Raw genomic sequence first — 23,189 nt, 5'->3', positions numbered from 1 at the left:
GGGGAGGTGAAGAAGAGTGGATAAGGGAATAAGGGAATAAGGGAATAGAGGGTGGTTTGCAGGAGGGGAGCAGAGAGAGACAGGTTGTTTGGGGTGATGAAGGGGCGTAGAGGGCCAACAGGGAAGAAAAGAAGGAGGAGGAACAACAACACATTTTTTATCAGGCTTGGTTTCTCACTGATGACATTGAAAGAGAGATGACTGCCTGCATGCATTGGAAATATATGTACTTTAAATATCTATATGTATACATATATATAAATATATATGCATATATATACATACAAGCAATCCTGGTCTTGGTCAATGCAATACCAACCAAAACATGCAAAAGTTAGGAAGCATACTACACTCACTTTGAAAAAATAAATAAAGGCTGTGTTAATCATGTTTTCTCTTCTTTCTAATTCATGTTTTTCTTTTTTCTTATAACAAGATCTTTTTTCTCATAATAGTGCAGTGCTTTAAGTAGCACCTTTTACCTTGAAAGTATTTTTTGCTGCAATGAGAAAGTCTTAATGCCGTGAGATGATCTTGTTACAACCTAAAAAGTACTCATTTCTCAATAAGAGGCAACAAAGTTTTTTTCCCCAGCAAGAATGCAATATGCTTCCATATAAGAAAAACCCAAAATCTATGTTACAAATCAAACCATTCCCATCTCTTGCCACCCAAAAGTAAGACATCAAGAAAAGAAATAAATGACATGCCCTTTGTCAGTGCTACACACAGCTCAGTGGTAGGACTTCATATATACACACTGGTCATTCGGTAAGCGTGCAGTGACTGTGAGTGACTTTGTGCACAATGAAGCGTGAGTCTTTCAATGTGTGTGTGTTTGTGCGTATGTACATGGGTTGATGTATGTGTGTGTGTGTGTGTGTGTGTGTGTGTATGTGTGTGTGTGTGTGTTTGTGTGTGCCACAGATAAAAGTTGAAGCTTGCCAGAAAAAAAAGTCTAATGACTGCTGAACACACAGCAACAAAAGACACTTCAAATAACTTGTGCAACGATGCATCGGACATGTTTTGTGACACCTTCAACATTGTGCCTTTCTTATCTCTCATCAAATACATTATGGCCTTGTAAAAACCGTGCCTGCTGATGCCAATAATGTGTCATTGTTCGCGGTGGCATCATCCAGCCATCATTTGGATGTGTGAGAGGAAGAACTTCCCTGTTCGGCAAATTACGAGACAGGATGACATTCAAGGGCATTTATTCATGTGCAAATCAGTATATCAGAGCAGAGTGAGACTGCTCGCTAACGGCTCTATCTCTGTGGGAAACCGTTTCAGCTCGTACGTGTCTGTTGGCTCGGCTTTGTTATTCCTTATGGCTGTTGAAGAATAGGGGCTAAAAGCTAAAAAAGTGCTACTTATTAGTGTAACGCATTAGGAGTACAATCTTATTCTACAAACCCACAGCCTACGTGTTGGGTCTTGTCTTTGTGTGCTGTGTCAACAATGTCATGTGCAAGCTTTAGCATTTGATGTCAAATGAAAAGAATAACACAAAGCAACATTAGCACCTCATTATAACTACATAACTGTGTATATGTGTGTGTGTGAGTGTATGTGTGTATGTGTGTGTGTGTGTGTGTGTGTGTGTGTGTGTGTGTGATCTGTTCATGTCATCACAAAGCCATCAGGAGTGTAGGATGAGTATTGTTGATGCAGGTTAATATAGCCTTCAGAGCAGCTATATTAATCATGGGCAACATTATACAGTACGTTGTAGATGATTATGAACCGCTGACCAGGCCAACAAAGCTTCAAGCTCATTCTTTGCAAGATGCTTTTACTTTCACACGTTCTCTCCAGACAACCCTCCACTATTGACACCAGTGGCAAAATGTTGATGCTTATATCTTTTTTTTGTTTCATTCCATTCAAAGGGGGATGGGAGGAAGAGGGAAGTAAATGGAACACTGAAGTAAAGAAAAAAAAAAAAAACAGCATCCAGCATTTTCTTTCTTTCTCTTTTTTTGTTGATAACACACTTTTTTTCATGCATGTCAAACGCAGACATGGAGAGAGAAGGAGGAGGATGTTGAAGAAACAGTAGGAGGAGGATACATAGAAGACTCAACTTACTTCTGAGCTCTGCAGTGATAGAGCAAAACAAAGACAGAACACAGTACAGAGTTTTAACCCCACAACATTCACGAAACGAGTGAAACTATTACACTTCTCACTGTAAGCACAGGGTAAAAGGGGGTCGGAGAGAGAGGGACACGGGGAGGGGATTAGGAAGGACCATAACACTAGATTGCAGTGTGTTTGTATATGTGTCTGTGTGTGTGAGTTCACATGTGTGTGGGCATAACAGTCAAAGGAAATGCTACTCTAGGAGAGGACATCAGCAATTATTCTCAGGTACTGTACGACTACATTTCATCAGTTCCTTTTCAAGGCAGGGTTGGTAATATTAGAAAGCTAGTAAGATTTGAAAAGTAGCGTCTCCTCGGGGCTCTGTCTAACCCCTCCCCCTGCCCTCGGGGCTCCACCCACACACTGACTTGCACGATCATCGCTACGTTGCTGCTTCAGAGCAGAGCGGAAAAAGGAGAGCAATTTTACTTCATGTCTCATTCACGGGTAACCAAACAGCTAATGACGTATGGAACGTGACTATTGTTAGCAATGTGGTGACCACACGCATTGAGCTCACGCTCGTACATGGGAGAGGTAGAGTACGCGCAGCGGGGCAAGAAGGCATTTCATTGGTTCTTTCCAAGCAGACAGTGAGGCAGTGATTGGTTTTAATAGCATGAAAACAGCAACATTTACGTCAAAAAAATATCAAAAAAAGTCTATAGTGAAAATAGTTACCAACCCTGTCTTTAATAATACAACTATTAGTAATACAGCCTAAAAATTATGTGCCACTCATAACATTAAAGACCATCACATGGATTGAACATCTTAAGAACTGTTTTTGGGCATGCTGTGACCATTGAGTGACTCCCCTCAGTGGTTGGTGGTGAACAGCTTTGTCATATTTCTGTTAAATATTTTATTGCACATTAGCTAACACAAAGCAAACACAGAGCTGGACTCACTGGTGAATGGCTTGGAGAAACTTGCGCTGGTGTTTCCGCACCTTGGCGTGATCGATCTTCTTGACCAACTTAGTGTGTTTGTAGATGAGCCATGTTTCCCTGAGTACATTGGCAGCTGTGTTCTTTACCTGTGAAGCAAGGTTGAGAATGACATGGCACCTGTGACTAATTACTGTCCCAAAATCTTAACTAAAGAGAAAGCTGAACTAGTGGCAAATAAGTAATTCAATTTTTTAAGACTTCAAAAGCAGAGTGACAAGGAGTAACATACAATCTGAAGCATGAAATACTGGAATGTGGGAATGAGGAGCTTATTCCCGGAGTCCTTTTGTTTTGTTTTTCCCGCAGAAGCTTTCCTTGGATTAGGGTGGAACTTAAATTTGGGGCTGCAGCTGTTGCCTTGGCCCTGGTCCGCTCCCTGCAACACCCTACAATGCTCTGTTAAATGTAAATGTGCTGCATTTATATAGCGCTTTTCCAGTCTTAACAACTGCTCAAAGCGCTTTTACATCTACAGGAAACATTCACCATTCACACAAATTCATACACTGTGGCCGGGTCTGCCGTACAAGGTGCCACCTGCTCTTCAGATAAACATTCACACTCCGATGCGCAGCACCGGGGGCAACCGGGCTTCAGTGTCTTGCCCAAGCACACTTGGCAGGCAACCGCTCTACCACTGAGCCACAGCCGCCCCTACCTACGGTTACCTTACACCCTGCTACGTCCTGCTACGTCCTGCTACACCCTGCTACGTCCTGTTACGTCCTGCTACACCCTGTTACTTCCTGCTACGTCCTGCTACACACTGCTACGTCCTGCTACGCCCTGCTACACCCTGCTACGTCCTGCTACGTCCTGCTATGCCCTGCTACACCCTCTAATGCTGTGCAGTGGCCTGGTACACCATTAACAGACACCACTACAACTTCTATTTCTAACTATAGTTCCATTATCTTTATTTGTAACAATAAATACCCCAACCGGCACCTTCAGACACCGCCTACCAAGAGCTTTTGTCTGTCCGAGGTTTCTCCCTAAGAGAAAGTTTTCCTCACCCCCTGAGGTTTCTCCTTTAAAGAAAGTTTTTTCCTTGCCACTGTTGTACTAAATGCTTGCTCTTGGGAGATAACCGGAGTTGTTGGGTCTTTGTTAATTAAAGAATGTGGTCTAGACCTACTCTATCTGTAAAGTATAACTCTTGTTTTTGAAAATGTGATACTGAGGGGGGAGTTTACAAGTTTACAATTTTAACTGTGACATAATAAGAATAGTATCAATGTAGGACATTTGCATATATGGTGTAAAGTGGACGCCCTGAAAACCAGTGGCTATCAAAGTGGGGGGTCACAACCCAAAAGGGATCACAAGATACAGAATAGAAAGAGAATTGGTGGAATAAAGAAGAAATATTTCTGCTACAGATCTATTTAAAACTTTTTCAATTTAGTCTTATTTTTTGTCCGCGTATTTTTACCTCAGCATAGTTTTAAATAGTTGCATCGTGTGTTTGGACCTTAAAGAGCTCTTCTGGGTTATTTTGTATCTCTGATGCTTCCACACACACAAACTTGGGGAAAATAACATCCATGCTATTTTGAGTGAGATACAGTTTCTGAATGTCCTCTGCCTTCAGTCTATGGGTGAGCTGTTCAAAATCTGCACGGCTTTCTACGTTACTAGCCAAGACGAGGTGGCTAACTGAAGCATGCTAGCTTGTTCTCAATGGCAAAACACTGCTACAACACACACTAGTTCACCATAATCTCCAAAAGAACAACTTCCATGTCCCTGTTCTGAAGGTATTCCACAAGTACCCCTAGTTTAGAAGAAGTCTCCCAGCTAATCCTACTATGTACTGACCAAAGTTGTAGAACGAGTTATCTAGCTGATGTGATCTTACCTAGCTACTGCGCATGTGTGACTCCAAACAAAGATAGTATAGAAGTGAGATGTCTCACTCTGTAGCTAAAACAAGTGAGACGTGTCACTCTGTAGCTAAAACAGACACCTAAACACACAGGGTGAAAAGAGGAGCTGCAGCTTTGTGCAGTACAACAAAAATATGGTGTGACAATGAAACCATGGAAACCTATTCTGGTACAACCTCAAAATATAATTATGAACCTGAAAATGAGCATAATACGGGCGCTTAAACATACATTCTTGCAGGTCTAGTTTTAGTCACATTCTATAGGCCTCTACAAACCAATATTATTATTGTGACTCACTCGTTTGCAGAGTTGTGTGTCCATCATGAAATTGTGGACATGTTTCTCAGCCTTGGTCAGCTCCAGCTTCCTGGCTACCACTGCAACCACCAGTGCAGTGCAACCAGCTCCCTGTTGCACAAAGACATGGTCAAACAAACTGTTTTGCCTGTGAGCTTTCAAAAGGCAACTTTACTACTACGGCTGCACAATATGAGGAATTAAGATTTTTAATTATCATTTTTTGCATCATTATTCTCACTTTTATTGAAAAACACTTAGAAATTATCATAGTAGGATTTTTGCGAGGATCCGTTTATGAGTATTTTTTTTAGTCGGTAGAACGCTATCTATAGGCCGGGACCGCACCACAATACTTTAAGGGATAATTTGCAGATTTTAAACCAGCTTTGTGTCATCTTTGTGTGGGAGGTGTGTTTTGATTAACTCTATTTGGCTTCTCTCCATGGCACCTGCATGGGTTTCCCCACAAAGCGCCGCCGTGATCCGCTGAATGTTCATCTTAACTCACACTGTCCACACTGCCATGACACAGAGCTGGATTTTAATCAGCCATATTTTTCATTGATTCAGAATAGTATTTTGACACATATATTCCCGTTGACAAATTCCGCGCCCCCCTGTGAGTTTGATATTGCACTAGTCCATATTGCAATTTTGATTAAATTGCAATTAATTAATTGTGCTGCCCTACTTACTACATTAATAATAATAATAGTAAATAACAGTCTTAAAGAAACAAGACAAAGCAGCTGTGTTATTTAACTAGGAACAGTACACACACAAACAGCTGCCAACTGATGGAAGTGAGTTCAAACATGAATATTTACATTCCTATTCACATTTTTTATTTTGGACACCTTATTTGGTTTCAGGCAACTTTTTGATTGTGGATTGCAAACTGCTTGGGGGGGGGGGGGTATTGACCTCACGGCCTACAAAATGGTATCTTACAGAGGAAAGAAAGAATCTTTGTCTGGCATAGATCTGGCAAATACCCCTATACAACTATAATCATTTTTAATTCATCGTCGTCTTTTAGATTGAATAATTTTCAATTAAGATAAGAATAATGTTACAAAAATAATCGTTCCCTGCAATATTGTGAATCATATCACAATGGCGATGTCAGTATAAAATAATCACATTATTTTATTCATATTGTGCAGCCCTAGTGTATATGTCTGAGTGAAGAAGAAAGGAACCCACCATAATCCCTGTAAGCAGACACACACCTTTCCCACAGTATGTGTGTGGTACCATGTCCCCGTAGCCAATGGAGAGGAAGGTAATCGAAATGAGCCACATAGCTCCCAGGAAGTTACTGGTCACTTCCTGTTTGTCATGATACCTGAGGTGATGAAGATAAGCAGAAGTGGGATACACAGTGAGTCAAGCGGCGCAGTTACTTGAACATGAGCATGCTGGAGAATGACGTGGAGCTGTGTGAACAAAACAGGGGGGCTGAGTGAGGGTGGTGAAGATCGGGGAGGAGGAGGAGGAGGAGGAGGAGGAGGAGGAGGAGGAGGAGGAGGAGGAAAGAATCATGGTGCAAGGTGTAACACCCGTTTTGTAAAGCAAGTTTGGCAAAGAGTCCAAAAAATGCTAAAAATTGTCCCATCTGAGTCAATAAGATTAAGGTATATTCAAAAATCTTTAAAGAGACACTTTTATTTCTATTCTTCTTTGAGTTATTTCTACCTGTTTAATGGAGAAACACGTTTAAAGGGAAGAACCTTAAAGTGACATGTAGGCAGAAAAAAGAAAATGGTGTTCATGTTTGAAAGAAATTAATGAATGATTTAAAACAGAGAGAGCAACACCAGCAACATGTGTTTCATGTTCAGTGTCTGTCCGTATAAAAATGAGGCCAAATCACGTACTCTTGTCGTACATAGCATGTATGAAACGACCAAGAGACGGGCCATGGATAAAGTGTACCGCAGGTCAAACTTGATTTGACTACGACAAGCCAACAAATGTAATGTCAGAGCATCCAAAAAACGGACATACTGCTAGATCAAATCCCAATTGGCATATTGGTCACAGTTAGCTGCACATCTTCCTCCATAGAGTTAACGCTGCCCCCAAAAAAGGTTTGGCAATGCAAATCATCTCTTCAAACATGTTGTTTGCTGAAAATAGCCGACAGCTATGCTTGAATTGTCAGTCCAAAGGCCCACAGTGCAAAGATATTTCTATAAAAAAAGCAGACACTGTACAAAGCTGGATTGATGATGACATTCCCATACCTTTTGCAGCAAGACAAAAATCCACCACAGAGGCAAATCTGCCTTATCCACCCACCTTCATTCAACCAACAATTACTAAAATCACTTTTTTATCCCCACAGAATGACAAAAAAGTGTGCAGTCTTTGGGATTCAAGCATCTTGAATGGCATGCAGAGAAGCAGTCTGTGCAATGCCATGCAGGAATAAGAAAAGATGGCTGCATTCTGCATGCTTCAAAGCCAGTATATTGAGAGCAGAGGAGCAGTGGGAAAACCTGGGGTCCACTTAGAGATGAAAAGAACCCCTGACAAGATACTGCAGTATCACCTGTTGGAAGGGGATTGTAGGTCTTCGTGGACAGGCTTTCATTTGCAAACATTGGGGTAGAATTGAATGAGTAACGAGGGAAGAAGCTCATTGAATTTGACACCCCTGTCTCTTTTACCTGCATCCCAACACTTCACCTGCTGCCATTTGAAAACTGCTTGGGGGCTAAACTTGATCAGCTGGCTAAATATTGTAATTACAAGTGACTGGTATGTTAATTTCATTCATCTTGTCATCAAGGCGAGCAGAGAGTGAGTCACGTCTTGAAGGCAGGCAGAAATGTGCTGCATCTTTTAGCACAGGGGACAATGCATTATAGCATATTACAGCGGCCTTCTCTCTGTTGGAAATACACCTCCAGAAATATGCCTTGACAAAATTGCAGAAGCATTTTTCATACAATAAATACTTCCTGTTTTGTTATCTGTTTTTCTAATGTTTCTAATAAAGAGCTGAAACAGCAATATGGGAATAGAGACAAAGGCTAAATTGGGAGCTGATCAATAGCATTTAAAGGCTCTCAATATACTGTGTCAAGTTTTGGAATAGCATGGAGATGAGCTGGCACCACTTTCAACCTATTCCAGGACAAGAAGTATATATAATGTCTAGAGCAGACAGTTTTATCCCCCGCTGTTAAATTCTTCCTGACAGACACTGTGCAGCGAAAGCATTATCCTGAATTAACTTAGAAATGTTTCTAAGAGGTGATGTTGTTTATCCACTACTGTACATAAAATAATTCTGTAACATATATCCTAACGAGCTCTGTAACGTTGCGTCTGCAGCGGTTAGAGGAGGGAGTGATTCACACAACTTGACACCAATCTCTTCAAATTATCACCAATGTATCAACTAGTCTTGTCAGCACTCAGATGTTTTTTGGTTCATGTGTAATGATTCCCAGTCATTTCATATCTTAACTGTCATTGTGCTCATGATATAAAATACGGTGGCCAAAGTTGATCAAACAGAATTCTAATGGTGGATTTAATGTGAAAGACACACACACACACACACACACACACACACACACACACACACACACACACACACACACACAAACACACACACAACTAAAAAAACTACAAAATAGATTTCTGATTTAAGAGCAAAAAGAAAGCAAGTGATGTACATGTCATGCTTAAAAGGTTACTATGAATGCAACATAATTAGCTTCAATCTCAAGGCTTTTCAGTGAAAAGCATAATAATCTTATTATCTTGTTTCGGAGTGAATCACCTCACATACATGACATCTGTGAAAGCGCCATGGCACACTGCTTCAATATAAGAAGATATTATACATATAAATGTCAATCCTGTTTTGTGTCACTATAGTACACTTCTGTTGGGAGGTAAGAGGCTTTTAATATAGACTAACACATGATTGTACATCTATATTTCTAAACCACCTTCAGGAGAACCACAACCTCGCCTCAGTTTTTTAATGTAGAAGATATCATGTTTCCTAACAGTTTTAATTTGATCTTATCCTAATATTGTCTTTTCTGGTTGATGATAATCAACCTGTAATATCTATTGTGTCACAACATCAGATGTTCATATTAAAACGTTGGCCAAAGCTTCAAATAATTAAGGTTAACGTCTTTTAAAGAAATCCCTGTGAGTCAAAGCCTCAGATGTTTGAACACTGTTCTGAACTCTCCCTCTGGTCAAAGAGAATTCCACAGCCTTGTTGTGATCCTCTGTCTCCAATGTGCAGTGAATGCAACTCATCTGAACCAGCCACACACTTGGACCTGAAAGAATTTTTTCCCCAAACTACATTCCTCTGCCGGTCAGTTGCCCCAGCAAAGCAAATGCTGTCCTCCACATTAAAAAAACTACTGCTTGACACTCTGCAGCAATCGCCTGCGTACACTACATCCCCTCTTCTTCCTGCAGTCTGGTTTCACATCAACAAAAACAAATTAAAACAATTTTTCAATGAGTGCAGGTCTTGTTGATATAAATGAATGTGAGCAGTGGCTGAGATTACTTGGGGACAAATATGTTGGGATGCTCCTCGGGGAGTGTGTTAGTTGCAGTAAACATTAGCAGAATAAACTTAAAGTGATGATGACCTAATTAAGAAAATTGCAAGCGTAATAGTGTTTTTCACAGCGCGGCCAACATGCAAAGCAAGCAAGCAGCACACTGCAACTGGACTGTGGCAACTGTATTATATTTGGATTTTATATTGTTTCATGTAAAAAAAAAATCAGTCCAACTTAGTTAAGTTGGGCTAAGTCAATAGAAGTTTTATCAAAATATCTTTATGTTTTAAATACATAATACTGTCGGTCAGTAGGTCCCACACTTATACAGTGTGGGACAACATTACAACATTATACAACATTATATCAGCTCAACATCAGCATGTAAACAATGGGGTGTGAAAGGATTTTGTTGTACCAATTGCAGTACCATTGCACTTTAATAATACATTGTCGCTGTTGGGCCGAAACCTTGTATCCCCATATTTGGACCATTTAAATTTTTTTCATAAATCATTGCTATTGGTCACCCTTTACGTCTGTCTGTGGGTTTTACAAAAAATGTAACAGTAACAAAGCTATTTCCTCTGTCTTTGTCAAAAGCTCGATAGCTCAGTATGTTTTCAAGTTAGCCTTTTTTAATTTCCTGGAAAGCAACAGTTTGGACATATGGTTTTCACAGGACAGCGTCAACATCATGTATCGTTGTCAATCAACTAAATGGTGAATCCAAAGTAGACTTTCTTGGATCAGCTCACTTGCGGATTTTGCAGGGAGGCAGGCGTGAGGCTTCCGTGGCCAGAAATGATCAAATGTGTGTTTGTGTATCTCATTCCTGTTAAAGATGCTGGATGAGAACTTTCAAAGAGTCCGTTACACTGATATTATTAGTGAGATTTCCTAAAAGTCATCCTATTAAAAACAATGAAGTAAAAGATGTCGGCTAACGTAAGCCATTTAAACTGTCTTGTGGTAAGACCCTTGCAAACGTTCATATAAGCTGAGCATTTTGCTTCACAAAGTCAGGCCTTTTCTGTCCTTAAAAGGTAACTACACTTTTTTTCATTTTCCCATATTTTGTGTCTAAGTGAATGATGGAAACAACAATCTTTGACATTGTTCCAGTATTAGGCAAGATTGCTGCAGTTGGCAGTCAACGACACAAGCTATAATGTAAGTTATTAGCGCAATTGTACAGCTTGTATTTACAATCACAAAGTCGATTGCTTTTCCACTGACACACTCAGATTTATATTCTAAGTGTCTGACAACATTATGGAAAGGATTTCTAAGGAGGTCGACTTTTCTGTTAAAGAGTAAGATAAAACATAAAAACATTTGCATAATTGCCTTCACTAAAGCCACCAGACTCCATGCAAATAAACAGTAATTGTAGCCTCAGAAAATATACTTCATTCAAATTTGACAGAAACAAAATAAAAACTATGAAAAGCCGCTTTGGGTCATCTTTTCACTCTTCCAACCATCACAACTCCAGTTTTGGTTGAAATAAACACATAGTCTCCTGATTTACATGTGAAAATATGTTGGCTACACACGCCAAAAGCTTCTTCTTTTTTTTTTAAATGGAGTCTGGTAGGTTCAGCGCTACTGACCTCAGAGCTGTTTCTGGTTCAAAAGGCCTTTTAAAAACTTTTTAAAGACCTTTCTTTCCGTAGGGATGTAAATGTAAACGGAATGTTTTTATATAGCGTCTTAACAACTACTCAAAGAGATTTTACACAGTTCAGGAACCATTCCCACACATTAACACTGCGATGGATTATTTACAGTAGGAAGATATTGTACAGCCCCTAGGTCTTTGTGTGTTACCAACTTCTGCTTCTGAGTGTCGTGTGTAACGTCCCACTTAGTTTTCCTGTGTAATATTTCTTATTTTAGTGTATTATAGAACTTATGAAGTGTAAGGGATCATTCACCAATTAAGGATGATTTTCTGTGGAAATGGAGGACATTGGAGTTTTTTATGGTTCAGTGTCTTGCAATCAGGGATACTTTCTACAATGTTAGTGGACACTTAGAACAATAATCTAAGCCTATCAGTGGCCAAATAAAACACTTTTAGTGGACCAAATTAGTAATGCACATTTGCCCAATAACGTGACATCGCAGCCCGGTCTGTGGTTGCCGGTCACACTTAATACTATATATACAGTATATATATATATATATATATATTGCTTAATACAACGATTGTTTTTCCTATCAGTCACTTACACACAAAAACATAAGAAAAAAGGGTCCAGCTTGAAAAAACAAACAGTTGTTACCCTTTAATCTATAAGGCCAGAAGACAGGAGGCTTGTGTCACAACACCCTTCATCTTAATGTTTCAGTGCTGGAGTGTGGTTATGTGTCTGGGGTTATCACATAGCGAGTGTCCGAGTACAGATGTTACATTGAATTAGACAGGAGACACCTGCAAAAAAACTCAACCAGTCTCCATGTAATCTTTATAACAGGTATTTTGCCTGTATATATTATATGCTCAAGGGCATTCATCACCCAATATTATTTAAGTTTACTTTGCCGCAAACTCTAGATATCCAACCTTCAAGGGACACAATGAGCTTTGAAACACCAACACCGCTCCACTTCCACTGCCAACTAAGTGTCTAAGCATTTTCTTTCATGTTCCCAGTCTTCCCAATGCACTCAGCAAAACACCTTATCTGCTGTACTTCTGCCCACAACACCAGCTTTGGCTTCAAGGTAGCTGTTGCTCATTAAAACCCATGAGACTGCCAACTATCTTGCTAAACTCTGCCCACATTCAGGTGCCCCTCAACATGCCTGCCCAAAAAGCTTTTATGCGTTTTAAGTGATGGAGTATATAAAAAGTTTTACAGCATTGATTTAGTTGTATTGCTCAAATTTGTTAAGGAGAAAAATACAGAAAACCAGTGTCTTAATATCAGAATAAGATTAACAAGACTAGGTCAAAACCTAGCATATGGCTGCAACCCGGTTGATCAATATGCTTAATTGTTGCCAAATTGATAAAGGGATAGTCAGCACTGGCATCATCATAAATGTTCATCTGTAGTAGTCCTGACCAATAAATCTTATTTTTATTGTCATTGTGATATGAACATGTGTAAATGAAGACATCGCAAAAGACCGAAACCAGCCCCGGGGTTAAAACTGTGGTATTTCTCATCCCGCGGCAGCCTGTCCTCTGCTCTGCGTCGGGGCTGAGTTCCTCCACTTACAAACACAAAAAGCCAGATAGGTGAAGACATCTACTAGCCTAAGTACAATAAAACCTTTGAGTAAAAAGCCCAAATTGTATTGCTCATTTGTTGTAAGACACCTATTTAACAAGAATAAACGTGTAGAAAGTGATTTATTAACCACCACTGTCGCAGTCTCTCATCCCCTGCCGTTGTGCCACATGGAGCTACCTTGGCTAATAAAAACAAGCTAAAAGAGAAGTTGTGGGTCTAAAGTCTGTTTATCTTAGATTGCCACATATCTTAAAATGTCTAAATTGTTGTAGCTGAGCTGCCGGCTGAGTTGAAGCAACTCCTCTTTCAGTGGTCAATCCAATGATGTCCTGGGACCTTATGGTGAAGGTGTGAGTACCAGATATACCTCTGCAGAGGACAGAATCAGTGGCTGGTGCTGACCGATGTCTGTGACAAATAAATTTCTTGAATCTTCTTTTTTTTTTTAACTCAGTATGGGTTTATCTTGCGGCTTTGCCATTATAAAAATTACATTATTGCTGCTCAACAAACATTTAGTTTCCACTGGAAACTGACAGTGAAACATAAGTCCCACTGGCATCGTTTCCTAGCGCTACTTTCAGATGGTTTCATTTTGAACATGATTGCTATTTATATCATAGTGTGTAGGCCTACAAGTTTTTGTTAATTTAGTAGTTTGTCTTTCACCGGGCGGCTGAAACGCTGCCTGGAGTTTCATCTCCCCATAGTTTTACTTGAAATGAAATATCAAAATCTGCCCATCCACCACATATATTTAGAAATAGCCTTGTGTCACTGCTGTGTTTGTGATTGTTTTGTTTCTAAATCACATAGGCCTACTTGTTCCACACATTCACTTGTGTCTGAAGAGAAAGCAAAAGAGTGGAACACACACACACACATACACACACACACACACACACAATAATCAGCTGCATGGTAGGCTATAGCGGAGTGTAGCGCCTGTCTCAACACAGTTTGAAAGGACAATGACCAATAGGGAAACACCAACAATGACGTCATCCCACTCATTCTGACCAATGGTGGAACCTCCTCACTCAGTGACAGAGGGATGGAGTTTTGAGGTTGTAAGGCTGGTCCGACAGTCCAATCAAAAAGGAAGCAGCTAACTAGTTGTCTTGGAACATTTAAGTGCATCGTGAGTTTGACAACAATTATCTGAAATAGATAAAATTGTGATTATATAAAAGCTGTTTTTTAATTCTCTCCTAACTCCCTTATTAAAGCATTATTGTAACTCTATATTATCAGATGATATATTTGACTTTAGAGGGTAAAGGGAGGGTTCTTCTGCAAGCTTGAGGGGATGTGGTACTCACAAGTAAGCAAAAACTCTACTCCTACAGTTCAACAGCTTAAATAACAGGAGTCACATCTGGAGGAACCTACTACTTTGAGCTACTACCAGCGGTCTCTGAACAAAGAACATCGTTGGTTCGGCTCATGATCTTTAGTGCAGATCGTATCTCGGGTGATTATAGCTTCTGCTTTCTCTCTTACGCAAACATCCTTAGCAGGCACTGTATATGACTTTGCCATTGGCTGCAATCAAAACTATGCAAGGAGAGCATGCATAGTTTAAAAAGAACTTATCAGATCAAGTCATCAAACCATAAAGAATCCATCTGTCCCTGAGGTTGTAACAATCCAAAAAAACATCCACTCAACCTTGTGGAAGAAATATTAATTTTATAAATTATCTTGTGAGTGATTCAGATTAAGGAAAAAGTGAAAGCCTAGACACTTAAAAAAAAATGGGAATGCACAGCAAACTGTTTGGACAGATCTTAGAGGTCCACTGATGGTGCATAGTGAGAGTTGGCTTGGAGTTGCAGTTTGTTCTTCAATGTCTGTCGGGTCAATGCCAGCATTTGGGGAGAGACATTTTCATCATCCGTTTACCCAAAAAAGAAAAAGAGCTGGATGGTGTTTTTTGCCTCCAACGTTGCCTTCCGGGCAGCTAACCCTAACCTTAACCCTAAACATAACCACTGCCGTGCTGCCTGGAAGGAGATGTTGGGGAAAAAAACAACAAAAAGGAGGCATTTTTTCCAGCCATTTTGCTGCATGCAGTCTGAATTTGAATCCAATAAACTGAAAGGACTGGCATTCTTTGTTATATTTTTATCAGTGTTCAATCGTAGCCTGGAAACTGTAAAGTTGTCAAATCTACAGTACTTGAATATTTTATGTAAACCTGTGGTTGTGTGAGTAGCTTCAAATTGCACCGGTGTGTGTTTCTCTGCTTAGACATTTGGACAGTATGTTCTTGGCTGCCGCTGTTTGTATCCTGTAGCTGAGCGATGACACAATCTGGATGTCAGACCTTAGGTGTAGGTGTAGCTGACTAGTCACTCAAGCCTGATAATCCAGTGCTGCGCTCTGAGGGAAAGTCAGCTAAACTTTCTGAGAGCTTGCCTACGGGTCCTCACCGGAGAAAGCGAGGTGAGAAACGGCAGTATCACATCGCCTCAAAATAGAGCGTTTTGTTTCAGATAACAGAGTTGGAACAGGAGAGGTGAAGAATTAGATAACAGTTAAAGAGAAAACCGAGCGAGAGACCAGGGAGGCAGGCAAGGCATGCATGCAAGTGTGTAACTGACTTGAGGCTGGATTAGGCCTGCTTGTTATGGATAAGGAAAGGCATAGGATCAGTAGTGAGGAGAGATGAGGGAAAACTGCAAAGCATGCCACAGTAGATGGGTACAGTAAGAGATCTGCAAAGGATCAGTCAGGAGTAAGAGAGACAGAGAGGGAGCCTTATGGCAGTAAGAGGGAGAAGCCAAAAGAGCTTAGTTAAGGAGCTTAGTTGGGGTAGGTTAGAAGATGGGCTGTATCAAGTAAGAACGGAAAGGGGCCCAGTGACCAGCGTTAAAGCCATCTACTGTAACATTAGCATCCCTCCCTCCATCCCTCTCTGTCCCCCTTGCTGCATGTCATTCATTCCCCACTTCTAAGCATTTTCCAGGTAGACTCCATGCTCGTCCAATCTCACACCGCACTGCCCATTGATTGGCTCTGGATAGTGGTCAATGTGTGACAGTGTAAGGGTGTGTTTAACGGAAGATACATAAGTCACACACAGCACTTTTGGGAAACAAGCGCCTCTTTTTTTCCTCCACTTGAAACATTAGGATTAATGAGTAAACATCAAAACGCTCATGCTGTTTTGATGTTTACCAGAAGAGGGGACAAAGGGGTATGAGGACATTCAGTTCATGGGTGTAAACAAAAACTGGAGACACTGCATTCCGCACAGAACATACTCCACCTTCAAGATCTACATTTAAGGAGCTGAGCAACAACGGAAAGCAATGCCCTCATTTACCTAAACTGTGTAACACTTCCTATATATCCTATATATAGTTGTTCATGCTGACACACCCCAGACCTAAATGACATTACTAGTACACAAAAAGACTTGACACTTGTCCTCTCCTTGCATACTCAAGCCTTATTTTGGCAATAGGAGACAAACTGTCCCCACCTCTCAAAACAAAATCTTTGGGGCAGAAACAAAAGTGTGTGGAAACCCATTACAACACTTAATTAATTTAGGGAAGGGAGACACATAATGAGATGGTAATGTGTGAACACAAAGAACAGAAAGGCTTGCTCCTCGACAAATCTTTTGAGTGGCTGCTAAAAAGACTTTTCGTGCAATATGGATCTATAACAATTGCATAAGGAGAGGAAAAAAAACGAGACAAGGCAAATTGCCCTCTGGCAGATTCATGAAGGTGACTTGAAGGAGCTGCTCCATTTTAGCACACATTTCCTCCTCCTCCTCTTCCTCCTCCTCCACCTCCAGCCCCTACCAGCCTAACACATGATAGTTAGCAAAGAGACGTTTGCTTTAAAGTGCTGCTCACACCGATTGTCTCGGCAGTGCTCCTACAGCCACTAAAAGCCTGTTTTCTTAGCAGAGGGATGGTGTCACTTTCATTCCAACAAGAGGGCCTGCCTAATCCTCCTTTGCCATACTGAGTTTGGGAAGTATCATCTGTTAATTGTTTTAGAGGGACTGCCCCTTCTCCCCACGACCACCCCACCCTCCCAACCCCACTCAGGGCAGCAGTGGCGCCAGCTCGGTGCAAAATGGTAAGTTGGTTGTTGTTTATTTCCAGGGCCAGAGAACGAGGACTCACATGGTATCCCTATGAAGCAGCATAGTGGGGAAATAGAAAGTACAACAAAACATTATACAAACACACACACACGCACACACCTACATGGGCATGCTTGCACCCGTCCGTAATAACACACAAATCCAGCCATCTGAACTGAAACCTAGGGACTAACGGCATGCACAGCTCATGGGAAGTGTGTGTGAGAAAACCTGTTAAAGAAGACTCTGACAGAGACTCTGTGCTTCTCATCAAGCCATCAATTTAAGTACAGATTTCCAAACTGACCCCAATATTCTGCAAGATTAGGGATGTGCAGTGTCAGATATTTCATTCTCGTAGTGTTTTTGCCCCTGTCTTAGATAATGAGATACTAATGACTCAATCATTACAATAATCTCAATGTTTAGCCAAGGCCTTCAATAATAAATGTAAAGTAGTAGTTCAACATTTTGGGATTTTATTTCTCATGCCTGTACTTTAGCTAAATGTAGTTAGAGCCAGCAAGTGGTTTTCTTGTGTAACTTTGGGTGAGAAAGCTAAATAACAAAACTACTGTTCATCTTTAAGGCCGGGAATAAGAAAGAGAAAAAGTGAATAAGTGTGTGGCAGTAGTGAAATTCCCAAAACATGAAATATAGTAACGTGCTGAGCTGGACTGTTTGGAGACAATACTAATACTATATAAACTGGTGAGGTGATGCCAGTTACACATTACTCTGTTCCAGTCCAGAGGAGCTGGTATCAAAGGCCTGCTGCTTTTTTCAAGGCCGCTTTCTTCTGAGAGGTTTAAACCCACCAACCGGTTTTGATGGTCCGAGAGGATCCAGGGTGGGGCGTGCGAGGAGGGGTAGTTAGTGACAGGTGTTAACACAGGGGGTAGTTAAGAGAGGTAGAGGAAGGGAGGGGAAGTACTTAGTAAAAGCAGGCGGGGGTGGGGGGGGTTACAGTAGAACACTGCGGATATGTCTGAAAGCCTTCGTCTGAGTTGATGCTTGACTTTCACGCTACAGCACAGTATCATGTTGGGTCTGACGAGAAGCCCTGCCGCTATAGATCTTCCACACTGCACCCATCCTACTCAAGTCCCCTTCCACTCAAACTATGCACAAATGACTCTGAAACATCAAAGCTGGCATTAACGTCTCATTTCCCTATGCAAATGGTAAACGAGAAAAAAAAACAGCTTTTCAATTCTCCCTGCCTCTTTCATTTTCAGTGAGAATCGTTGCTGCCCCCTTGAGACGAAGCCCAATGTGCAGTTTTGAGGAGAAAACAGGTTAGGGGATCCTGGGGGCTGCTCTGCATTACCAAAACAAATCATTCAGCAAACAAACAATTAGACACTCATGAATTATGGACAAGCCATCTAAAATTGCAATAAAACCAAAGAGTGGGGCGTCGTGGAGCGATTGCTGAGCTAATGAAACTTAAGTCAGAGTGTTTTTAAAACAGCAGTGTAGTAGTACTGTATGTAGTTGCATGGCTTTCTGTACACATGTACATTATTTATAGATAACCTATCCTGATGTTTCCACTCAGTGATTTGGACCAGTGCAGTTGAGCGATTAAAAACAAGGCAACACTAAGTAGCCAAGGACAAAACCGAGACGAGAGTGTAGGAAGAAGGGCGTCTAGTAATCCACACAACGCGTGAATGTGCATCAGCCATTTGTTTTTTCAATCTGTCCCCAGCAACATCCATTATTCACAACCATGTGTTTACCTCTCACAGACACGCACAGTCCATGCAGCAATGATCCAGGAGGATATACTGAACACCAGCAGAACAGTTCCTGGACAGATGGTCATGAGGGTCTTCATGACAAAGCGTGTGTTGAAGTTGATCTTGTTGAGGGCGCCGATGCTGCGAGACGAAGCGTCCGTGAACAGCTTGCTGTGGAGTAACATGACTCTGCCTATCAGGTAGAGTCTCAGGAACATGGGGATGGAGAGGATAATGTCCACGTCAGCATCGGCCACCGACGGTGTGTAGGTGAAGGCCAGCCGCGCCGTCCAGGTGAAGACGTACTGGCCCGGGATGGGATGGATAGCACACACCAGCAGCTCCAGCACGATAAAGAAGATCCGCTCATACGTCATGGCTATCCTCCAATCGTCCGCACCATTGTCGACCATAAACAGCTGAAGAGATACAGACATACATCAAGGACTTGTTTTAAAAATCTTCTCACACTTGTTTGGCGTTTCAGATTTGGTTTTATTAGCATTTTCTTCAATTGTTCCTATCCTCTTCAACCCCCATACTCCTTCAAACTATTTATCATTACAAACTCAGATTGTGAGGCACATATTATTTGAATCAAACCCACAGATTTTATCAGAAATTCTAGTCAATATCTGAAGAAGTCATGCTGAGTTAGAGTAAAATGGATCTAGAAATGTTGTCTTTGGTGTAATGCAGTAGCCATAACAAGTGACAACCAAAATTTAATTCAAATGTTCTAAGTCTGATGCAGCTCAGATCAAGCAGAACAACAAAAAATGTATAAAATAATATCAAATAATAGAGATTTGGTCTACATATTTTAATTGCATTGTGTTTTTAGATTATATTTATACCTAATGGCTACTTTATGGTAATATTATTCATTTTTAAAAGTAAAAAAAAAGGGGTGCTATGGATAAACAGTGTTATAGCTTTCTAATTCTTAAACAAGACAACATGAATCTTGTCATGTCAATCATATAAATATATATGTGTACATTTCTTTAGTGTGTACCATACTTTATAATATAATACCTGTATAAATGTATATATTATTGTGAGAATACATTCATTTGACATAGCAATTACTTTTTAGCACAATTAAAGTAGTATTTCAATATTCCTCTTGCAAAGCCAAAGGGCCAATTCAGAAATCCTTATCATCATCATCATCATCATCGTCATCCTCATCATCATCATCATCACTGATACCAAAAGCTGCTGGTACAATGGAAAACATAAAGTGTTTGTTTATGTTGTAGACTCACCTGGATTTCCCTGGCATGGTACATTATTATAAGACCAAGCAATATAACAGTGGAAAGGCTGATAAGGCATTTCAGTGCAAATGAGTATGAAGATTCCTGTGGTGAGAGAAAAAGACAGGGAAGAGATATTAGGAATGGCCATGTTAACTGAACAAAGTTAACACATATACAATCACATATTGGGGCAATAACAAGATGAAGTGTTCCCTGGGTTCATTGTATATTTAATAGATTGCAATGTTAACTTATCACTATAAAACCAATGATTTCTGAGTTGTATGTTACTGCTTAGCAACAAGGTGAACGGAGGCAGTGGAGCAAAACAGAGTCGAATAAAAGCTGAGTGTATTTACTGTTACTCAGAATTTCAAATCTGGCAGTGTTTAGCTACATTGAAAACAAATGCTCCTAATGTTGGCTTATATGGGTAGTATAAAACATCCAATATATAAACACATGCATACACAAAAGTATAAACAGCTGCAGACAAACGCACACACATGCAATCACACGCGCACAAGCTTGCACACCCAGTGCTTATTAGCGTAAACGTCTAAATGAGAGCAGATAATGGCGTTTTACACACAAACAGCGCAGTCAGGATGTTGCTAAACAATGCAGCTGCAGGTGTAGGTGCAGCCTGATATTATCTATGGATGCTGTTCCCCACCATCTAAACTACCAATTAATCAAAGCCCATCACTTACAGGGGGACTTCCAGTTAATGGTGGGTGCAGAAAAGGCAAGGATAGCATTAGCAGAGGAGCCACCATAGTGAGTGTTGCTGGTGATAAATAGGCCAGCTGGTTGATAGCGCTCTGTGTGTGTGTGTGTGTGTGTGTGTGTGTGTGTGTGTGTGTGTGTGTGTGTGTATGTAGGTGTGTGTGTGTATGCGTGTGTACATGGGGGCAATAGATCTAGGAAATGAGAACCTGTACTACTCAACTCACCCCTTTTATGTTGGTAAGATGCCATTTTATAAATCAATTTAACATCCACGGTGTAAAACTGCCTCTCTGCGGCAGTCTAATGATCGTAGGGTTGATATTATAACAACGGCAAGAACGACAGAAGTGGAAATATCGTTCATAATCGTGCGATGACAGTGAGAGCTGCCCAATATTACTCTGTCCTTTGGTGGTCCATATTACAAAATTTATTTATAGCTATCAACAAGATTGCTTTGCCCCTCGGCTCGACGACAAGTTCTTAAGATATTCTAATGTCTGAAATTGTTTTGAAAAGTCCCTGGTGAAATAGCATTGAATAAACCAATTAATCCACCTGCCAAAGGTTCAAGGATTTTTCAGTCCCATTGCTCACTGCGTCTTAACGTGTTTTTCTCCTTCCGCCCTCAGAAAACCTTGGCTGAGCCTCAAGTGTCTGCTGTTTAATGTGACATGAGATGGAAAATGGACCATCCCGACAGGTAGCACATGCTACCTGTCTGACGTGGGTGGGGGTGCTGTTGTGCCATTTCAGCTGAGGTCAGCTTGATGAATAGACTGAGTTCCACTCAGTAACAGTTACAGTCAACCTATTGACTTACTTTAAAACCCCATTAATCATCCTATTGATTATCAGGGCAACACACCCACACACACACACACACACACACACACACACACACACACACACACACACACACACACACACACAGACACAATCCAAAAAACATTTAAAACCAAAACAATCAATCACTCATGAAACATATCAGTGGTTTTGTATGTTTCAGCCCATTTACTACAAATGTACTCAGTGAATGCTGATGAATTTTTAAAGCATACCAAAGGTTTTTCTATGCAAAACATTTAAGATTTTAACATTTCTGACAATACAGATCATGAATTAATCTCAAATTTTGGATTATATATAATCCTTGAAGAGAAAACAATACAAAATTGGCAACTAGCCAGCAAAAGAAATCCTAATTGGCATCAAGCCAATTGACTGAAAAGTCAAAGGTAGCATCTAGCTGGTGAAAAGTAAAAGTTAACAACTATAGCTTTTGAACATAGCCGAGTGCAACACAACCCTCTTAAATTTCTTACACATAGGTAAAAACCAAAACTGAGCTGCAACAAGAGTCAGTATTAGACTTAAATTAGTTAGGTAGGAAGGCGCATGACTTAAAATGAATGCTTGTTGTTCTGTGACCCAAAATATACTGCCAGGCACTGCAATGTCAGCTCTCAAGTAAACATCCTTGTTAACATTCTTGAGAAGCTGCTCTCATTGCAATTAGTGCACGATATTCTTCCCACAATTCCCTGACACAGTAAAAGTGATGGGCTGACACAGAAGGACAACAGCAGGTCGGAGGGGGGGGGGTGACCTGGTCACCATCACTCTGCTCTGTTGATGACCTCGTTCTAGAGTTCCACATGTTCCTAACGTGTGCTGTGTCATCTCCACTCTGATCTGCTAAAAGCAAATGATACTGTTGGGTGTTTGGAACATCATATCTATCTTTCACTCCTATTGACCTTATTCTTCATGCCTTAATCTGTATTTCTCTTCATCCCTTTCCTCCGCTATTCTCCTCTCCATCTTCCTCTCCTGCTGTGAGAAAGTGATTTTAGATGCTGGCTTCATAGGGAATAATGGACAGCCACAATGGCACCAGTAGTGGAACCAGTCCTTTTGCTAAACACCAATCTGATGCAAAGAATGAAAAAGTGCATATTTAAAAAACCCAAAACAAGTAGGCTAGTAAGAAAAACAGGCCTTTCTCAGTTACTGTAATGAGATTTTATCCAATCAATAGACTCTTACATGATGTATACTATAGTATCTATACCATAGTCATAGCATAGATCACATGACACTCCTTTTGATCTGTGCAATATTCCCATCACCTTTGTTAGATGATGTATGTCAGCGTCTGTGCTAATAATCACTTTTCAAAAATGTGACAGCTGCCAACCCCACACAAAATCCAAAATGAACAATAGCAGTG

At 40.6% G+C, this 23,189-nt stretch overlaps 1 protein-coding gene across 2 annotated transcripts in view; it reads right to left on the bottom strand.

Annotated features, from left to right (window-relative positions):
• Positions 1-23,189, bottom strand: part of kcnn1a (potassium intermediate/small conductance calcium-activated channel, subfamily N, member 1a) — a 51,706-nt gene that overhangs the window by 5,639 nt on the left and 22,878 nt on the right. Inside the window, exons 3-8 of one of the 2 annotated variants that reach the window (XM_034886792.1) lie at positions 20,231-20,326; positions 18,960-19,378; positions 6,506-6,647; positions 5,297-5,407; positions 3,066-3,193; positions 2,098-2,106 (exon numbers count right to left, since the gene is read on the bottom strand). In XM_034886792.1, coding sequence (XP_034742683.1) covers positions 2,098-2,106; positions 3,066-3,193; positions 5,297-5,407; positions 6,506-6,647; positions 18,960-19,378; positions 20,231-20,326 — 905 coding nt within the window. The remainder of the gene's footprint in view (positions 1-2,097; positions 2,107-3,065; positions 3,194-5,296; positions 5,408-6,505; positions 6,648-18,959; positions 19,379-20,230; positions 20,327-23,189) is intronic. The other variant, XM_034886793.1, reaches the window with a different exon arrangement.

This window comes from Etheostoma cragini, chromosome 12, assembly GCF_013103735.1.
Source record: "Etheostoma cragini isolate CJK2018 chromosome 12, CSU_Ecrag_1.0, whole genome shotgun sequence".
Classification (NCBI taxonomy): Eukaryota; Metazoa; Chordata; class Actinopteri; order Perciformes; family Percidae; genus Etheostoma; species Etheostoma cragini.
Note: the sequence above shows the minus strand (reverse complement) of the source record. Positions and strands in the feature narration are given on the sequence as shown.